Source organism: Protopterus annectens, chromosome 8.part0, assembly GCF_019279795.1.
Source record: "Protopterus annectens isolate FY-2018-M chromosome 8.part0, PAN1.0, whole genome shotgun sequence".
NCBI lineage: Eukaryota > Metazoa > Chordata > Ceratodontiformes > Protopteridae > Protopterus > Protopterus annectens.
In genome coordinates, this window is record NC_056741.1 from 698,431,333 (window position 1) to 698,452,052 (window position 20,720).

The following is a 20,720-nucleotide window of genomic DNA, read 5'->3' on the forward strand; positions in this document are numbered from 1 at the left end:
ACCTAAAGTTTGCTTATATACGTTTTGAGGATACGGGGAGGACACACACATTATACTTGCAACTTCTTAAAACTCATTGTCTTGATGAAATGTGGATGTATGTGGATGCAATAAGTCATTAGGAAGTTGGTATTCTTTGAATAATTTTCAGGGGATGTGATGAGTGTAAAAGCATGTGTTTTTCCTCTTTGCCTAGTAAACTCAGCAATTATTTTGCCTCAAAGTAAAGCTACACTACTTTACAATACTACACTAATGGCCTTATTCCAGTTTATGTTTTAACTGCTCATACTGACTAAGAAGTATTTTTTTGCACTTACTACTCCCTCCCCACACAAGCATACAGAAGCTTGTACAGACACACACACACACACACACACACACACACACACGCACACACACACAAACACCACACACAGACACACACATACACACAGGAAAGAAAATCTTTATCTTTTCTATTAGTGACATCTCTTCCTTTTGGGAAATATATTTCCCTTCTTTAATGCTCTGCAGCAAATGTTCTTTCCATCCTTCTAGCAGTTAGTTCTCACAGATCTTTCAAGGCTAAGCTTAAAATATCCCTTCTACTACATAGTCCTAGCTCAGCATCTGCACTTCTATGAACAGTCACATCTCTTCATTTCTGACTGCTTTGTGACCCTCACAATGCATAGAATTCCTAATGATATATTTTTGCTATAATATGGATTTAAGAAGCAGTTTGATTGTGAGTATGTTTGTGTATAATATTTTTTGAGTCACCTGTAGGAATCTGACTTGGTGTTGCATATAGTCTCACCTTGTGACACAAAGTATGGGTTATTTTATATAAGTATATGCATACATAGATATATACATGCAAGATAACAGGCATGTTTGTGTGTATCTATGTATATAAGTATGTAAGTGATGTGTGTGTGTGTGTGTGTGTGTGTGTGTGTGTGTGTGTGTGTGTATAGAAAGGCAAAACACCCCTGCCCAGATTAGTAATGTATGCTAACCCCTAACTCTAATCCTGCCCATTTATCTAGGATTTGGGTAGAAAACCTCCAATGCATACCAGGACTTCCAGAAAAAAAAATAGCTACTATCTGTATTGTCCAAGAATAATAATATAAAACTCTCTAGGTGAAAAATTTGCAACATATTGCATTGTGGTACCAAAGAGGGCATATAAAATCCAAGTTCTCCGTCTCTAGAGTGATGAAATTGTTCTCACTGTAGACTTCTGCCTTTTCTCAAATGTTCCTAGGTAAGCACCAAATAATGTTCCATATTTTTGACGATGAAATTTATGCTATACATTTTCACAACAGACTTTGGCCCAACATACTCACAATGAGAATATTTTATTACCAGAGGTATCAATTAACCACAGTAATTTGTCAGTCTATTAGCAAATATTTTTATTTATTACTGAAAATAACAACTACTTATCTACTCATAAAATAAATTCCTTCTGCCAATGCAAAAAAAAAAAAATGAAACACCTTCCTGTATCAACCACATTTCACAGTACAGACAGTTCTTTTGCGAGACATTCAGCCTTTCATTAAATCAGCATGACCACAGACCGAGTACTCCATCACATGTTCCCAAAATTTTAATTTTAGAAATTCTAAGGAATTCCTTTGGAAAAGTCTCCGTATCCCTCTTTTCAGTGTATAGATTTCTTTTACTTTCATCTTAATGGTAAGTGATTAACAAGTTGCCAAGAAACTAAAACTTCACTCAAAATAAGGGGTGCACAGTTTTCAGCAATATCATTTGAAACAGCTACTTCTTGAACTTTCCAAAGGGCTTTTCATTGTGGATGTATCCAAGTAGAGCTATGGTACTCTTATCAGAAAAATAGGTATTTATATCCAAAAATTGTATATCTTCCAGTCCTTTAGGTGTTTTCATTATTAATAACATAATGCTTGCTGTATATGAGTCCAGCAATATCTACATAATAACTGCCCCCACCGTCTACCTGTTTCAGGAGATGGTTGTGACATAGACGCAATCATACGATAAAGAAGTTTAGGAAATAATGTCATTTTAACTAAGGTAAAATTATATGAGGGAAAACACAATCAAGTAGTATAAACAATATATTTAATTATGGAAAAATTAAATTACCTTTCGTAAGCAAAATCCAAATTATCAAAATGATTATGTCCAAAGTGTTGATCCTTTGAGATACTTTCCTCATGCCATTAGGTCACGATACTCTAATAAGTTTTAAAAACATTTTAGAATGTGGGAATAAATTACCACTAGGGAAGTGAGACAGAAACTAATAAATCTCAGCACTAAGGGGGATTAGGACTCCAAAACACAAATTGAATTCCTGTCTCAACTGAGGCATGCCATCTACTTATCACCGTTGTATTCAGGCTACTTCACTTCAGTTGCTGTACAACATCCCCATGCAATCTCTGAGAAAACTGTGTCAACAGCCTTTCACTACATGGACCCAATTCTTAAAAAATATGTGTATACCTCAAAGACAGTTACACTTGAATCTGCTTCACTAATGAAAATTAGACTTCACCTTTTCTTAACTACCTACAGTATGGCTATCTTACCAGTAATACCTCCTAGGCTTGAGCTTGAACAATGTGATCTAGGCAGCTGCCTAGGCCCCACTGCTGGCTGGAGGTACCAGCCATGCTAGAGTAGTTTTAAAAAAATGTCCATTTTTGCTTTAGAAAGGTCTGGTTTTCTCCTCTGCGTACAATGAGATTAAAGTTGTATGCAGAGCAGACTTCCTGCTTGGTGAACATGCAATGAGAGTAGAGTGCACTTGAGTGGGATTTGAAAGGCAAACTTCCAGAAGTGGCATGTAAGTGAGGAATATTTAAAGTCAGCAGCCTAAAGCTAATGTTTTGTAACCAAGCAACAGACAATGGAGCTAGTAGAACTATTTTGTAGCATTACAACAAAGGCCCATATGTGTGTGTGTGTGTGTGTGTGTGTGTGTGTGTGTGTGTGTGTGTGTGTGTGTGTGTGTGTGTGTGTGTTTGTACGTGCTTACATGTATAATTGCCCCATTTGTGGACACTGAATAGTTAAGTGACTTGCTCAGAATCGGTCCTTGTACCTTACATTGGGAGGCAAAAGTCTTAATCCTCCACATCAACTGCCAGGCTTTCCTCAATGATTTTGTTTCATTTATGTACTGTGCTGTCCTTGAGCAAGTGAGGTGACTAGAGAGTGCCTTGGAGCAACTGGAAAAAATTTGGGCTAGGCTCCACAGTGGTGCGCTGGACTGCAAGCCTAGTAACTATACATGAAGCAGAGTACTTGTGATGTAAAGGAAATAAAGTGATTGTGCTAACCAGGAGAATGAACACTTTAGCTTTGTCCTTTTGAATGTGACCCTTGCTTTCCCTGTTGAATGTTGACAGTTTGTTTAGCTGTGAATAAATATCGCAGCGTGAGGTTTATGACTTTAATGTTATTATTTTAACTATGACTACATTTTTATTTAGTGTGTTTTTTGCAGCACACAAGTATGAAATGCAGCATGTTTGGGTAACAACAGTTTGTCTGACATGTAGTGCAGATAAATAAGGCTATGAGCTGTTAAAGAGCTGCTTCCTGTAGTACATGGTTTGAGTCCCTCAGTCTTCATTTACCTTTGATGTGATTCTGCCAAGTTGCTTTACCAGATGGTGTGCCTGGGATGCTTCTGAAAAAGGGCACGTGTCCAGTTGGCTCTCCCAAGTTGTTAGCAAGTGCACTTACACATATTTTTTGAATTCTTACACCCTTCACATAGATGTTAATTAATACTTCACTGTATGCTATTTGAGTATGAATCTCAGCACATCTCTTGTAGTTTAGTAGGTCTCCAGATACATTTTCATTAAATTAATTTATTTATTTTACTTATTTTATTTATTTAAATAAATAAAAATATCGCAGCACATCTCCCCTAGTTTATTAGGTCTCCAGACACATTTTCACTAAATGTGAGTTTCAAGGGAAGAGCAGTTTACAGTTTCTCATGCAGTCTGTTTTCAATGGGAGAGCATTTGCTGTCAGTATTTTTTCTATAAAACTTGAAATAAGCTTTAAATGAAATCCAAATCTCTGTGATAATTGTAAAACTAAAAAAGAAAACAGTATATATACTGATAGATTTGAATAGTGTTTATGGGGGAAGACAGACAAGTAATAGGATATTGAGTGTCTGGCTCATGCTTCATTTCTTACCCTGCATATGACTTCAATTGTCCACTATCTGCCTTTGTTGACTCTGGAAGTGTATGCTGCAATAATACAGCATTATTAGCCATTCTTCAAGTAGGTCATACCTGTACTGAGTGATGCCAGTTGGGATAGCTATTCTTGATGACAGCGAATATGTGGGAAAGTCAAAAATGAGATGTATGTGTCCTGCAAGCAAGTATCCCTCCAATGGTATCTTTTATGTAGTAAGATTTGTAATTTTTGTATGACTTGTGGGTTTTTATATAAAAGTTGTTGCAGAATTTATATTTTCTTTAATTATTTAGCTTTATTCATTGCACTAAAGAATGAATTAATTTGTTAATAAGCCCGGATTGTGTAATATAGTCAAAACATGATTCAGTTTAGTAGTCTAAGCATTTTGCATTTTAGAAATATATTTTTGCAAAACCTTCTTTACAGCTTCCAGAAACTACAAAGAGGTTGACATTTGTCAGGTCATATAGTCTGCTATTATTTGAAGTGATGATCAGAACAGTTTGATCTTCATCATCCATTATGTAGTCTTTGTTGCACATTACTGTGACATGATCTTCTCTACAAGACTGGATTGTAAACAATTTCAGCACTTGATTAAAAACTTGTACAAGGGCAGTTAGGAAATAGGACTAAAGCTCTAACTTACTAATGAGTTCCTTCTTGCGGTAAGGGTGCAGGGTTTGAATCTTTCCACCTTCATTGAGCAAGTCACTTAACCAGACAATGCTTTCTGTCAGTTGGGAATTTGGTCTAGGCTCCTTTATGGTCTGAAAGACTGCATGCTTAATAACTATGAACCTGTTGTCATTGTTTGTCAGCCATTCTCCACTGCATGGCTGATCTAGTTCAGGAAAAGTGACAATATCATACGCAATTTATTCTTATAGGCTGATAGGTTAGTAATAGGCTAGTGGCTCTTGGGGGACATTTTAACCCTTTTTGTGCTCAAAATAAACTATCCTCATTTGGTTATGTACTGGCCTTACCCATCCCATGGTCGATAATTATATATTACTCCTAATGAAAATAACTGGGATCTTACCATAGATAATACGAGTGGGCCCATTCATGGGATAGAGCATTTAGAGCTGTATCTGTCTATTTGTATGTAGTACAGGGGGCAGTCCTGGGGTAAATTTTCTTTTTCCCATCCGTAGATTTAAGTTATGCTTGAAAATGGACAGGGATGAACTTTGCTCTATGTGGAAGAGGAGTGTGTTCCACAGTAGCGGTACCCTCTGCAAAATATACCTGTCCCTCCACATCATTTTGCTGATGTAGCAGAGGTTTAGATCCTTAGACCAAGTATTTCTGAGGCCATTTGACTTGCTGATGTGCAGAAAATACAGCATTAATGGATCAGATGATGCCTTGTATGCCAGACACAATAAGATACTGAGTACAGGGATAGAGCTTTGAGTTGGTCCATGTAGGACATGTTGTTTAGTCCTTGTATCCTTTTAGTAAGGTATCTCTGTGGTTGTTCCAGTTGTTGCATATGTCTGGAGACATACATGTCAAGGGGTGTACTATAGTCAGTGACTAACCTAACAAGGGCTGAGTAAAGGTGGGCAATGACATCCCTAGATCTAGACACAATCCCTTTGTTTACAAGCAGAGCAATATAGAAGGACGTTCCTACAACAACAGACACACGTTTGTCAAAAGTTAGGTCACTGTTTACATGAGTTACGAAATCCTGAACAACTGGGTCAACTCTTAGGGGCATATTATCAATATGGTACTTCTTCAAGGGCAAACAGGTGCTGCTTTTGTAGATAACCCACTGAAATGCAAAGCTGTTTGCCAGAGGAAATCCTCTGGATTAGTAGTAGTTCCAGTTAATGTAAAATTATTCAGTTGACTTTTACTTCTGTAGAGATTGTACATATTGACAGCATATATTATCAGATGGTTAATATCAATTAAACTGTCATAAATACTCTTAATATTTAAACTGTGCTACGCCAGGCTGCATCTTATGGTGTAATGCTAGTGAACTTTATACAATTTCATGTAATTCATCCAACACTGCCAATAAAGTACATGTAATGTATTTCTTCTTAACAATAAGGGGTGTACGCAGTCAAAGTGGCTGTATCCTCTGGAGAGGAGGAAGGGCTCTCTGTGAATGAAAGTACCTTATGACAAATTTGAAATGAGACTTTGGTTATTATTATTTTTATTCATTTTTATATATATACAAGACATCTGAGAAGGATGCTGTCAACAATGTGGCAATAATTGCTGGATTTGGTAGACGTGGGTGGATGTAAATGTATACATAATCCACCACTGGCCACATCCATTTTCAGTGAATGTGAATTTCAATGCTTTTTTTCAATGAATGTGAGTTTCAGGGGAAGAGGAGTTTATTGTTGCTCATAGTTCCTCATTAGCACTCTTTGAGTAGATGGGAAATAGGAAATATAGGTAAGTACTAGGCTATCTGCCCAAAGGCCTTTATAACCTAGCCAGAATGTGTTGGCTTTCGCCGTCCCCTTAGATTAGTTCCCTGTGCCTCTGTCCAGCAGAGCCATTAGTTCTCCATGCCTCTGCCCAGCAGATCCACTGCAGTGATACCCAGGGTAAATGTTCTGTTTCCCATCCACTCGTTAAGGTTTCTCTTGGGGAGTGTTGGTGAGGGGCTTTGCCTGGTGTAGGTTGGAATCCTGTACCGGAGCATGGTGAGTCTCTGGGACAGGGGTCTGTCCCTCCAGCACATCCTATTTATTAAACATCCCCTGCAAGGCTCGAACCCAGGAGCCTGCATATCCCGGAAATCACTTTGGTGGCTCTGCTCAACAGTGGTACAGGAAAATAACTTTCTTGGGTGGCATAAGCCAGGGAACCTTGGTTGGCTAGGCTTACTTAGGCCCTTGGGCCGATAGTCTAGTACCTACCTATGAACCTATACTATGTCTGTTTTTAATGTGAGACTGTTTTGTTTAGGATATGACTATCAGTATGTATGCTATAAAATTCGAAATGTTTTAAATCAAGTTTCTGTAATTATTGTAAGAGTAGAGAAGAAAAAAGTATGCTCACTGACAGGCTTCAACAGAGTTTATCGTAACTGGAGAAAGACAGCCAGGTAATGGGACACTGGAATGGCTGCTTTTGGGTGGGGGGATCCTAGACCATTACCCTGCCTAGAGACCCATTTGACCATTATCTGGTTCTGTATAGTTATATTAGAAGATTGTCTACACCATTTTCCACCCCATTGTAAATGTTTCATCCTCCAAGCCCCTGTTTACACTTATGAAGGGTACCAGAACTTGTCAGAGATTTGGGATGCATGTCTAGGCTTAAAAGGGCCCTTGTGTTCATTAGCCTAGTAAACACCTATGAACCTATGAATATACATTTAAAACATATGAAAATTATAAATTCCCTACTGTTTTTCACAGAGTTAGAGAACTGTGACATGTATTCTTTTCTTATTTTGTATTTAAGTTCACAATCAAGTAGTAGACAGGTTTATGTATAGAGATATTTTACTGCTTGTCAAGTCGTGATGTATCTTACAGGCAGATGTACTGTTATAATGTATCATGTGAAATTATTGCAACTTCTCAATTCATTGCTACATGTTGTTACTCCTCATAAATGTCTTCAGGTTGTCTACAGGTTGTGTGCAATACTGACTTATGTTATAAACTTGATATGTAAGCAATAATGCCCTACAGGGTGTGTGTTACTGAGCACATAACACCCACTCAGGGGTATTATGAGGCCCAATGACACAGGAGGACTTCTACACCCCTAGAAGGGTGTTATGTACACAGTAATACACACCCTGGAGGGCATTATTGCAGTTAGAGAATGGGCTGTCTGTAATATTGTTGTGTTTTACTTATTTTTTATTACTATATTATTTTTTATATATTTTTGGTGTAAAATAGTTCCTCTGCCTAATGTTTCAAACTTGCTGTCGTATACGTAAATGGTGCTAAAGAAAGCATTTCACATCCAAAATATAACCTTTTCAAAATGTTTACTGTTATTTGTGCGAATGACATTCTATCAGCTGCAATGTGCTGAAAAACAGAATGTCGAATGCACAAGCAGTTTTGCACCAGATAGTCGACTCCACTTATGCAAATGCACTACTGCATTCGCATAAGTGGAAATCGACTATCTGCATGGAAATCTCGGTACAGTGGGGAGTGGAAATTCATCCACATCCCCACTGTAGTGCAATCTCTGAGTTAGAATATATAATTAGGGGTGGTGTGGGTGTGCAGGGGGCTTCCCCCACTGTAAAAACGTGATAGCTGTATAGGAGTTTGATTTACATCAGCTTCTATATGGCTATCATGTGGTGGTTTCGACAACAATGTGGAGTCAAATGCGTTGAGCATTTGGTTTGACATTGTGAAAGTTATTTTTTTTTTACTTTTGATATTACCATTCGTTTATTTGAATGGAAAATGTTTTTTCCGTTCGAATAAACGATAGTAAACCTTTTCAAAAATATGCATATATTTCATTTCTTTGATCCCTTACTCCTAAAATTTGTCATTTATTGCCAATCATTGGTCAGTAAATAATGACATACATTTCAGTTTCAGACTTTCCTTTAGAAAATGCATGCCCTCACAAATCCTGTTATTCAAACAATTTTGTAATTTTATTAGAGCAATATTTAAAATCTGTTCCTATTTTTTGAGCCGTTGTTCCCCCTTTATTTTATGTTTTATCCAGATTAACTGCTGCTGCCACTGGCCAATCAGTCTCATGCTCTGTCTCTCACACACACACACACACACACACACACACACACACACACACACACACACACAAACACTTCCATGTTCATGCACGCATTCATGTATATACTCACACATGCAGAAAGAAACATAAACACAAATACACACACACATGCACACTTTTCTTTCATGTTTACATTTTTTAATTTTACACTCGCTAAACAGTAAAGGCATTGCTTAAGGAGTGTAAAATAATGGCTTAATTGCTCTCACTCTCACTTTCATGTATGCATACATAAACACACATGCACACTTTTCTATTTTTTTTTTTTTATTTTCTTTTTTTATTTTACACTTAGATATAGGCAGTCTCCAAACTCTTGACCCCACACAGTTTGGCTTTGTCAAGGGGAGATCCTGCCTGGTGAACCTGGTTGACTTCTTCGAGGCAGTCACCAAGGCTGTGGATGAGCATAAGGCAGTGCATGCAGCCTACCTCGACCTGGCCAAGGCCTTTGTCACTATTCCCCACTCAGGTATCATTGATAAACTCACCAAACTAGGCATCACTCCTAATATCACTAGGTGGGTTGCAAATTGGCTTACAGACAGGACCCACAGAGTGAATGTTGTGGATTCCAAGTCAAACTGTCAGTCAGTCATGAGTGCAGTCCCACAGGGCTCGGTCCTGGGGCCTGTCCTGTTTGGCATCTACTTCTCAGAAGTCCAGGCCAACACAGACGGACTCTAGATGACCACGTTTGCTGTTAACTGCAATCTAGGAATCATTATCAACTCCCCAGGTGATGCAGACATCCAACAAAAGGGCCTCTCTGAGACCAATGACTGGTGTCGGAACCATGGCTTGAAGCTTAATGCCAAAAAATGTGTTATCATCCCCTTTGGAAAAAAATAATTTCCCACAAATTACCACATTGATGGGAGCCCACAGAACACTGAAGGGGCCATAAGAGATCTGGGCATCCAGGTCGACAGTCACCTCACCTTCGACTACCACATTGCCACTGTGGTCAGAAAGCCCTTCTATGTGGCACATCATAGAACCAAATGTTTCGCATCCAGGAAAAAAGAGGTCATCATCCCTTTCTACTCATCCCTCATTAGACCAGTCATCCAAAGTAGCACCATGTTTGGCATGTACTTGACCAGACACGTACAACAGCTAGAGAGACCACAAAAGTACCTCACAACAAGGATCCTAGGCCTTAAACACGTCCTACATGGACAGACTCAAGAAACTTCAGCTGTTCTCAGTCTCTTATCATCTACTTAGAGGTAATCTCTGCTTGACTTACAAAGCCATGTCCAACCCAACCCTACTTGAAATGCCGTACCTAAAGAAATCCTAATCCCCTCACTCCACACGCTCCAGAGATCACAACCTTATTACCACAATTAACAGAACATGCTGGAGGAACAGGTTCATCTCCAAAAGACTGCCCATACTCTGGAATAAACTTCCCATTCATGTCAAGCAGAGCACCTCTCTGGCCCTCTTCAAGTGAAATCTTGACGAGTGGATGGGTAACATAAAGTTCACTGCAGGGATCATTCCAGTTGCCCTACTGGATATGGGCACTTTGAACTAACATCGGGTGGCACGCTGCCTGTGCAATTTTTTGGGGGGCTAGGCTTGTAAAGGCTCCATGGCCATTAGCCTAGTACACATCTCTGAACCTATGAACTTGCTAAACAGCAAAAATGCTGCTTAGCAAGTATAAATTATTGGCGGCCATTAGCTTTCTTTCAGTCTAAGCTCCAAGGCAGCTTAATATGCAACTGTGAAACGGTATAAACATTTTTCAGTAGGCATTAACCTGTACGTTAACATCCTGCAGGAGAATGTTTGTTCTCAAACCAAGGTGCCGATGTACAGGTCGCGCCATTCTCTAAAATATATTATAACTCTTAGAATTATTTTATGCAATGGTTCTGTAACAGTCTGGATATTTTTCAGTTACATTCTTTCTTTTTCTAATGCTGGTGTTTTATTGCCCTTATATTCAGGTCATAACCAGAAATTTCCCTGAACCAGTCGACCCACCTGGCTATCAAAATTAAATAAACAAAATAAAGTAGTTAACATGCCACAGAAGGCACCTCATCAGCTTATCCTACTGAATATATCAGATTTACCTGTATCACTCATGTCATCAGTCCATCTAACAATGCATTATTCACCTGTACTGAAAATGTTTACTCCTTGATTTCTTTCTCCATTATGTCTGCATATACATCCGCTTTATTACACACGGCAGTTTCACCTGTTGCATTAGGCCAGATTTCACCCCTGGTCATGTAGCATACACAACCACACCCCTATTTGTATAAGAATGCACCACACCACCTAATATCTTAGAAGTGTCTGAAGCTTTAGTAATATCACATTCACCTGTGTAGTATCTGACATCATTGCATCAACTTGTGTGAAACAAGATAGTGATTCTCTCTGCAATGTTGTGGATCCTGTTCAGAGTGGGGCAGTGTGCTTAGGCTTTGCCCCAGCATACTAGCCATATAACATAATACTAGGTTTCTAACTCTTGCAAATTTGACTTCTACTTTTAATCAGTTCTACTTGCAGTATAATGTTAAGCATGGAGATATGCACTGACTGTTCACATTACACCTGTATTATCATTAAGAGATAGCTACAGATTGTTTTCAGTCATAATCTTTCACTAGTGCTAAATGCATCACAACAAAAGGAATGTTGCATAGTCACTTAATTTACATTATCCCAGGCTTTTGGAAGGCAGTATTTCATAGCGGTCTTTACTTTTTGTTTATATTTGTTTTTTTTTTCTTTAATGAGCAGCAGTTTATTGGTTGTAGCCTACAGAAAACTGATGAGCTACTTGCTTAGGCTTCTTCACTCCACCAAACTATGTTGTGGAATTTCTCTTCCCATGATGAGGCCAGAAGAATTTTTATGGAACTCAACAGTTTAATGAAGAAAGACTTGACATAAAATAATTTACCAAATTCTACTCAAAAGTGCATGAGTAGGGTAAATAACCCTTTATATCCACCAACTAAACAAATGTACTTTAGGTTGTGACACTGTCGGGTTGGAAGGATCACCATATGCATTTTTATGTATTGTATTATCTGGCAATGTTGTACTTTTGTTATTGTCGTAGACAGTGGTTACAATGGATCCTTGATGGATAAGTCCATTACTCCTGTTAATAAGCATTACAATAAATAAATACAGTTGTTATCTTTCAAGGTTCTAAGTTGCGCAAAATATCCATATTCGCTGGGAAATCAGCTAATGATACCAAGCAGCAAGTGAGTCAGACATTCTTTTGTGTGTTTGTGTACATGTTGTATTTATTTGTTAACTGGGCAAGCACACTAGGCAGAAGCTGTTCATTTTAATGTAAGCTAATCGAATTATGAAGAATGAAGTGCATAACAGCGGCAGCAGGTGATGATGCAATGTCTTTGCTCCTTTTTCTCTCTGTCCTTTAGTTCCTGATGCGCCTGTCATTGACACTCAGAGGACTTATGCTTATGATCAGATCTTCCTGTGCTGGAGGTTACCACAAGATTCTGCCCCAGCTTGGCACTACACAGTGGAATATCGCAAAACTGACCACAAAGCCAAAACACTAAAACTGTGGCAGCGAATAGAGGAGGTGAAGGGGACAAGTGCAGTAGTGGAGAGACTAGAAACAGACAGTGTCTATGTCCTGCGGGTTAAAGGATGCAATAAGGCAGGCTTTGGGGAGTACAGCGAAGACATTTACCTGCACACACCTCCAGCACCAGGTAAGGGGCTGCTAAATCATTCTACCAGACGAAATATACATTATAGGTATTTTGGATGAACTGTCATCCTTGTGTAATGTTTAAACTGTTTGTAAAAGATACATCACACCTATGGTTGCAAGTAGCATACCATGATTTCAACTTCAAGGGACAAAATGTATGCTAAGATGGAACTGGGACCAAGATGTGTTGGTATATTATAGCCACAAAGTACCTTACTCTTGATGAAATCGTGTGCTATATCACTGTCATGATACCTGTGCTGGGTAGCAGAAGAGAAGCATTTGACTTGCAAAGGAAGATTGAAAAACACCAATCAAAATGTGCTTATAGTAGGGCAACTGTGTGTTGAAAAACTCTGTAGTAGAAATCTAGGGACAGTTTCGCCCATTAAACTAAGTAGTATGCCCAGAGGAATCCTTATGCACATGGAGAACATGCAAGCCCAGACCTTGTAGCTGAGTGGCAGCATTAACCACAGTGTCACCTTTTTCCACCCTCTCAGGCAGGAAAGTTGTATAAATGCTCACTGAAGTAGATGGGTTATGTACCAAGGCAGGAAGTGGGATACTGAGACTGCTGAACCAGGGTGCTGTGTTTGCATTTGTTCACATACTCACTGTAGAATATCAGTAATGTGAACACTTAGTCTGTAAAACACAGCAAAGCAGTATATGGAAATGAGCTACATTGTTACCGTTATATTTCAGTGGACAGTAGCTTTCGAACTAAACACAGACAGCAAATATTAATTACAAAATTGTTACAATCTGCAGGCATAGCACCATTTGCTGGTTCAGCATGATGACAAATGAAGCAGGACCAAGAAGCTGGCACTGCAGTTGCGAGTCCTGTGCTAAGTCAAGCAGCACTAATTGTCGTGCTCTCCTGACAGTGATCAGTAGTTGTCTTACAGGATGGCAGCAAGGAAGTTCTGGAATAAGACCGGTTACTGCCTTTGACCTTGCCTGTGACTAAACCATTGTCATAGGTTCTGCTGTGATTCAGGGCCTCCTCAGTTATAACTTAACAGCTCGAGTGTTGCTAAGCAGGGATTCGCATTTAAGTCTCTAGAAGAACATTTTGGTTTGTGAAACTATACTGCTGCTATGGGTTTAGACTCAGCTAGATTACCTCACTGTTCTGCTTTTCTCCCAATAACGTTTTTCTGTTGTGTTCATCTAGGCTTGTTGTTGTCATTCTGTGGAGAAAGGTTAGCATTTTCAGACTGGCCTGTGTAGTTTCTTAAAGTGTTAACTTTTCTGTTTTTTTTTTTTTGTTCTCCCAAAGTTAAGTCCCCCTGCCTCTTAGAATTCTTATAAAGAATGTTTGGATCTAAATGCTAATCTACATTTTGCTGATATAATGATCTTCAAAGCTCTTTTTTTTTCTCAACATTTTTCACTTGCTTACTTTTTGCAAATTAAAATATTTTTTTTGCAAATAATGCTTAAAAGTGGGGGGAGAGGTTAAAATTTGAGCAGAGTTTTTAATGTTTCCACTGTGCTCTTCATCCCAGTTGTTTTGATAATGGTGATTGTTGACAGCACTGGTTTTATGGCTTGAGAATTTAGGACATCGTGGGACTAACAGTGCAGATGCTTCGAGCTCTAAATGTGTTTGCTTCAGATAAAATGAAAACAGCCTTTAAGGAGCTCAGAAATGATTGTTGACCAGGTGTGTTAACTGAATCTATCCAGGACTAGTTAAAATGACCAGTAGCATCTTATGTGAATTGTGGTATTCATTCAATTAAATGACATCATTTTTTATTAATTTGTTAATTAGGTAAGTCCACTGGAAACAGGTGTCCCTTTTCAGAAGCGTCTGAGGAGCACTGTCTGGTTAAGTGACATGCTTAGTGTAATAGGCAAATGGAGAAAGAAGGAATAAAACCCTCTACCCTGTAAACCCTGTACATTGTCAAGGAGATCAACAGAAATGGAGATCTCTCCTTAGCTTCAAAATGTAGTTAATTAGGATTGGTTCTAGACCTCAAAGAACATAGGGCAGGATGTCAAGTTTAATTTTGTATCAAACAAAGCCAGTAGGCAGGAAGCTGTGACTTGTTAAAAATTAAAACAAATGCATTTTTTTGCAGGGGGGTAAGCCTCACTACACCCCAGTGTGATGGGCTTCACCCCACCCCATTACTTATACATCCTAACTCTGAAATTGCACATTCTTAGGGAAAGTGCATAGCCCACCATCAAGGCCGTGCAGTCTCACCATTTACTTGCATTCTTTGACCCAAACTTATGCCCACAACCAAATGAAAACCAACCAGTTAATAATATTAAGGGGTACACATGGGGAACAGCTCCATGCAATGGGAGGGAGGGAACACCTTGCTTTCAATGAATATTCACGGATTGTCAGCTCTGACTGAACTGACTTTTCATATATATTGTTTTTCAATTGGCTTTCCATTCAGTCACTTTGCTTTTGATTAGTACCTAGGAGTCCTTTAGGTTCATAGGTAGGTACTAGGCTATCTGCCCTAGAGCATTTATAAGCCTAGCCAGAATGTGTTGGCTTTTGCCTCCCTTTTAGACTAGATACCTGAGCCTCTGTCCATCAGGGCCATAGAAGTGATCCCAGGAGTGAAATTACGATTTCCCATCCACTCATCAAGATTTCTCTTGAAGAGGGTCAGTGTGGGGCTCTGTCTAACATGGACCGGGACTCTATTCCAGAGTGAGGGAAGCCTCTGGGATATGAATCTATCCCTCCAGCATGTCCTATTTATAGCTGTGCTGAGGTTTAAATCCCTGGAGCATGTAGCTCTAATGGATTTGGTTTTCTTGAGGTGGAGCATGTCCATTAGTTCCGGGATAGACATGACCTTGTACGTCAGGCAGAGATCGCCTCTGAGTAGGCGGTAAGCAACTGAGTAGAGCTGGAGTTTCTTTAGTCGAGTTGCATAGGGCATCTGTTTGAAGCCCATGATCCTCTTGGTGAGGTACTTTTGAGGTCTCTCCAGCTGTTGCAGGTGTCAGGTAATGTACATCCCAAATGGGGCATTGTACTCAATTATGAGCCTGATGAGTGATGAGTGGAGGGGCACAATGACCTCTCTTAATCTAGATGTGAACCCTTTTGTGATTAGGTGAGCTATATAGAAGGTTTTTCTAACCACTTTGGCAATGTGATTGTCAAAGGAGAGGTTACTATCTACTTGGGTCCCCAGATCCCTAATTACTTCTTCCATACTTAGCGGATTACCTCCTATGTGGTAGTTTGTGGGCACTTTGTTTTTCCCAAAGGGGATGACTATACATTTTTTGGCATTTAGCTTGAGGCCATGGTTCTGACACCAGGTATCTGTCTCCGTAAGACCCTTCTGGAGGATGCTTGTGTCAGTCAGTGAGTCGATTATGGCTCCCAGTTTGCAATCATCTGTGAACTTGGTCAGCCACAGTCCTCCCATGCTTGCCTGTACCTCAGAGAAGTATATACCAAACAAGAGGGGTCCAAGGACAGAGCCCTGTAGGACACCACTTGTAACCGGTTTAGAGTCAGACATGGCACCCGCAACTCTGACCATGTGAGTTCTATACCTGAGCCAGTTTGCAACCCATCTTGGGACGAAAGGGTTGATATTTAGGCTGGTAAGCTTATTTATGATACCAGAGTGGGGTATTGTGTCGAAGGCCTTTGCGAGGTCCAAATAGGCTGTGTAGACTGCCTTTCCCTCATCTATGGTTTGGTAACTGTTTCAAAGAAGTCAACTAGGTTTAGGAGGCAAGATCTGCCTTTAACAAAGCCAAATTGGGTAGGTCCAGTGTCTGGAGGTTCCCAATGTCTTTGTTTATGAGATCAATGATGATGCGCTCTATAGCTTTGCAGACCAGGCTAGTCAGGCTTATAGGGCGATAGTTCCCAGGATCCATTTTGGTGCCCCCTTTGTGGAGCGGGATTACTGTTGCTGTATGCCACTCTTTGGGTACATAACCTGTGGTGAGGCTGAGTTGGAACAGTGAATTTATGTGAGGGTTTAGTTCTTTTTTGAGTTTGTGTAAGACACAGCCCGGGATGCTGTGTTTTTTTACTTTGGAAGAGGCTGCTTTCACTTGTGTGTTTGTGATGTCTGGGATAGACACAGGTCCTTTCGGGGGGTAAGGGGGGGTAAAGTTTGCACTGAACCTGTCTGCCAGGATGTTGGCAATGTCAGTGGGTTCAGTGTACTTTGTGCCATTTTGCACCAGCTCAGAGCAGATTTGGGAGTTACCACCCAGATTCTTGATGTAGCTAAAGAAAGCCTTGTGATTATCTTTAGAATCTTTGGCAATTTTTCTTTCGAAGCTAGCCTTTGATGATTTTATGAGGGATCGAAGTTTCTTGCTAATACTGATCAGGGATGCCTTCCCTTTTTTGGATTTTGCCCTATCATGTAATAGTTTCCTCCTTCTGTTGTAAAGTTTATTTATGACCGGGGTCCACCAGACTGGTCTCCTGTTTTTGGAGGAGTGAGTCTTGGTTTTACTTAGGATGGCATGATCCATGCATTCCTGTATGTACTCATAGAATGCATTTATAAAGGATTCTGCATTTTGGGTAGCATTTTCCATTAGCCCGGGTGCTTTGAAGTTCTCCACCTCGGTCTTGAGAAGTGTGAAGTTTGCTTTTGAGATGTTTTTCACAGTGGTTTCCTTGGCTGGGGGTGGGGTTGGGATGTGGATGTCCATAGTGATTAGTTTATGGTCTGATCTTACCAACGAGGGGTTTACCTCTGGTGTGGAACATTGATTCCCCATGTTGGTGATGACCAGGTCCAATATGTTGTCCTCTCTTGTGGGAGTGGTGACCAGTTGTTCCATGGCATTTGAGTTTATAAACTCCAGGAACCATTGGGTAAAGGAGTTTGGACTTGAGTAGTTTTCCCAGTCAATGTTTGGGTAGTTGAAATCCCCCAACATCATGGTGTTTGGTGAGACCTTCATATTTTCCAATGTTCTCAGGAATGCCGAGTGGGGGTCATGGGACAATGTGGGTGATCTTTAGCAGGCTACAAACTGAAAAGCAGTTTTTCCCACTGTTAGTTGCACATGGATGGTCTCCAATGCCTCGTGCAGTGCCACTAACCTGGAGGTGTGGGTATCCTTGATGAAAATGGATACTCCCCCGCCTTTAGTATTTTGGTCGGAGTTCTGGGGCCAAAAACAATGGTATGAGTTATATTCTGGTAGTGCTGGGGTGCTCTCTGGAGTCTTGAACCAGGTTTCTGTTACTGCACAGATATCGATTTTCTCCATACTAAGGTTCCTTTCCTGCTGAATGTTTTAATATTTGATAAAGATGATTATAATGTATCTACTGCCTTTCTGTCTAAATTAAGAAAATCTAACAAATTAAGAAAATCTATAATGTCTTCTAAACCGTCTTTGTAAATTTGGTGAATCTGAGAGTAATTCATTTTAATATTGAAGCTACTGCTTGGATCAAAACATAGAATGGGACTTTTCAGTTAGGGTTAGACTGAACAGTTCAACCCATTTCCAAAGAGGTCAGATTTTGGTGTTGAGTGGTCCATATGAGTTTTTATTTGTATTTATTTTTTATTTATTTTTTAAACACATTTTTTGTTAGAGAAGACCAAGGAGTACTATCTGCCTTGAGTCAGTTTTTTTCAGCACTGTGGTCCTGCTGCCTGTTGATCATCAGCCACTTCCCATTCAATCTGGCCATTCTTTCTTAACTCCAGAATGAGTATCAACCAGGATTGGCCACTATCTAGACAGTCATTAGTGGCAGTTTACACTTTTTGTCCCCAGCCCTAACTTGTGTGTATCTGGCTAGGGGCAGGAGAGACATCTTGGAAGGGGTGTTCCCTACAAGTGGTCCTTTACCTTCCTTCCTCTCACAGCATGTGTGGTGGTCTTTCCAGTCTCTAACAAGGAGATTACACCACTCATTATGTCCCTAAGTGCACATGAATCCCTCCCACCCCCAGAAGGGGTGAGTGGGCCACACCTTCTTCATGCCTTCCCCTCCCTTTCTGGCTTCTCCAATGCCAGAATTGCTAATCAAACTCATATCACCTGGGACTCAGTCAGGGTTCCATCCTGGAGCATCATGGAGCTAGGTGGATTACGTGAGGTGGACTCAAGAAGGGACTTTTGAAGGAAGTTATTTCACTCTAATGTGTGTTGTGTATGTGTGTGCACATGCAAGGAGTGCATGTGTGTATGTTTATGTCTGTGTCTGTATGTGTGTGTGTTGTGAGGGTGCTGGGGGAACAAACATGTTGCAGAAACTCAGGATTCTGCATTTATCTAACTGTTTATAAACCATTCAACTTCTCACTGAGTGAACCTGGCTGATCTGAATGCTAGGACAGAGAACAAATTAGGCCAAGTATTTGAAATTTAGAACACACTATTAATTTGCTTAGACTCCAAAGGGATTGTGCAGCTCTATACTACATTCCGTTACTGTATACTATCATCTGATTACTTTTTCAGTATGTTGCCTTATGTTTCATTTCATGTTTTTTTCAGAAATTCTTATTCCATTACTTCTCTACCCTTATGCTGCTTTCTGTGATAAATTATTAGGGGAACAATGTTTCTGGTCAAAACATTTCTGAAAATTGCACAGTGAGAGACCATTATAATACCTTGTTCAAGCCCAGACATGCCAGTGCTGCCATTAAACATTATGTCTACACAGGTATAGGAGCAGTATTGCAAACATCATATCAAAAAACACAACAAGCATCCACACAGCCGTAACAGTCAGTCAGTCATCCTGTCAGTAAACAGCAACAGCATCCCTAACCATTGCAGGAAGGTGTATTGATGGGGATGGATATGCAGCTAGTGGCTGAATATACATGGTGGGCACTGCAGTAGGAGGTACACATATAAACTGTAGGCATGTTCACCTCTACTAGATGTTGATAGGTGGTACACCCTACATACTGTAACTGGGTCATGGTGGGGGTGTGAGGTCTGTGAGGTCGAGGTACCTCTAAAGCCTTTGGAATGCATGCCAATTTGAGATGTGTAAATCAATCCAGGAGCTTCCATTTGTTGAAGGGCCTCCTTCAGTGTACCACACAGGTCTGGATGGAGTTAGGATACACTGGCAATAGGGTATGTAGGTTCCCTCATGGCGACCACCAAGGGCTAGGTGACTTTTAGGATATGAAAGACCATGTTTTAATCTGTCTTGCCTTCTGGGATGTAAACTACTCTGTTTTACTAGATCTTCTCCATTTTCAAAAACACTGGTACTGTTAGGAAAATTCACTCCAAAACTCTCATCTTACTTCATAACATAAACACGATTTATTGACTGGATAGGTTCATTACCTATAGAATACACTTCCTTTGCATGTTAAATGCTGCAACACAGTAACCGTCTTTAAGTTAAATCATGTTAACTGAGTCATATACATTTAGAAGATTCCTATACATTTAGAAGATAAAATTAATTAAACATTGAAAACGATGCATATTATTTTATTTTCAAATTTCAGAAGATCCATGCAAAAACAAACAAAAAAAAAAGACTGATTTTGCCTGCACTTTTATTTTGTCAGTTGTAGTGCAAAACAGTCCATAAATGGCATTTAAATAAGTGATGGTAGATCACATGATCAATGACATAATTAGCAAACAACTCCAAAAAGCATCATTTTAGAGATGTTTTAATAAAGTGCTAATACAGTTGTCACCTATCCATATCAAACAACATAAAATAGTATCATCCTGATGGTATTCAGTTTTCACACAGTAGCTTGTGAGATAATAAGAAAGAAAATAACCATCCTGCCTGCTATCATACCAGCATATCATATACCACACTTTGTATTAGAAACGTCTGATTTATTATAATACCAAACTGAACCAGTAGTTAGCACATTGGCAAAATGCAAATAAATGTATAGCATACGAGTTCTACAGTAATTAAAATGTTGCAAACAGTTTGGATAGTAAAACTTACCATACTTCTTTTTAACAAGAAAGAATATTAATA

At 39.6% G+C, this 20,720-nt stretch overlaps 1 protein-coding gene across 1 annotated transcript in view; it reads left to right on the top strand.

Annotated features, from left to right (window-relative positions):
• The window catches only part of TRIM46 (tripartite motif containing 46), a 564,405-nt gene that overhangs the window by 431,923 nt on the left and 111,762 nt on the right, over positions 1 to 20,720 (top strand). Inside the window, exon 8 of the mRNA XM_044080147.1 lies at positions 12,438 to 12,737. Coding sequence (XP_043936082.1) covers positions 12,438 to 12,737 — 300 coding nt within the window. The remainder of the gene's footprint in view (positions 1 to 12,437; positions 12,738 to 20,720) is intronic.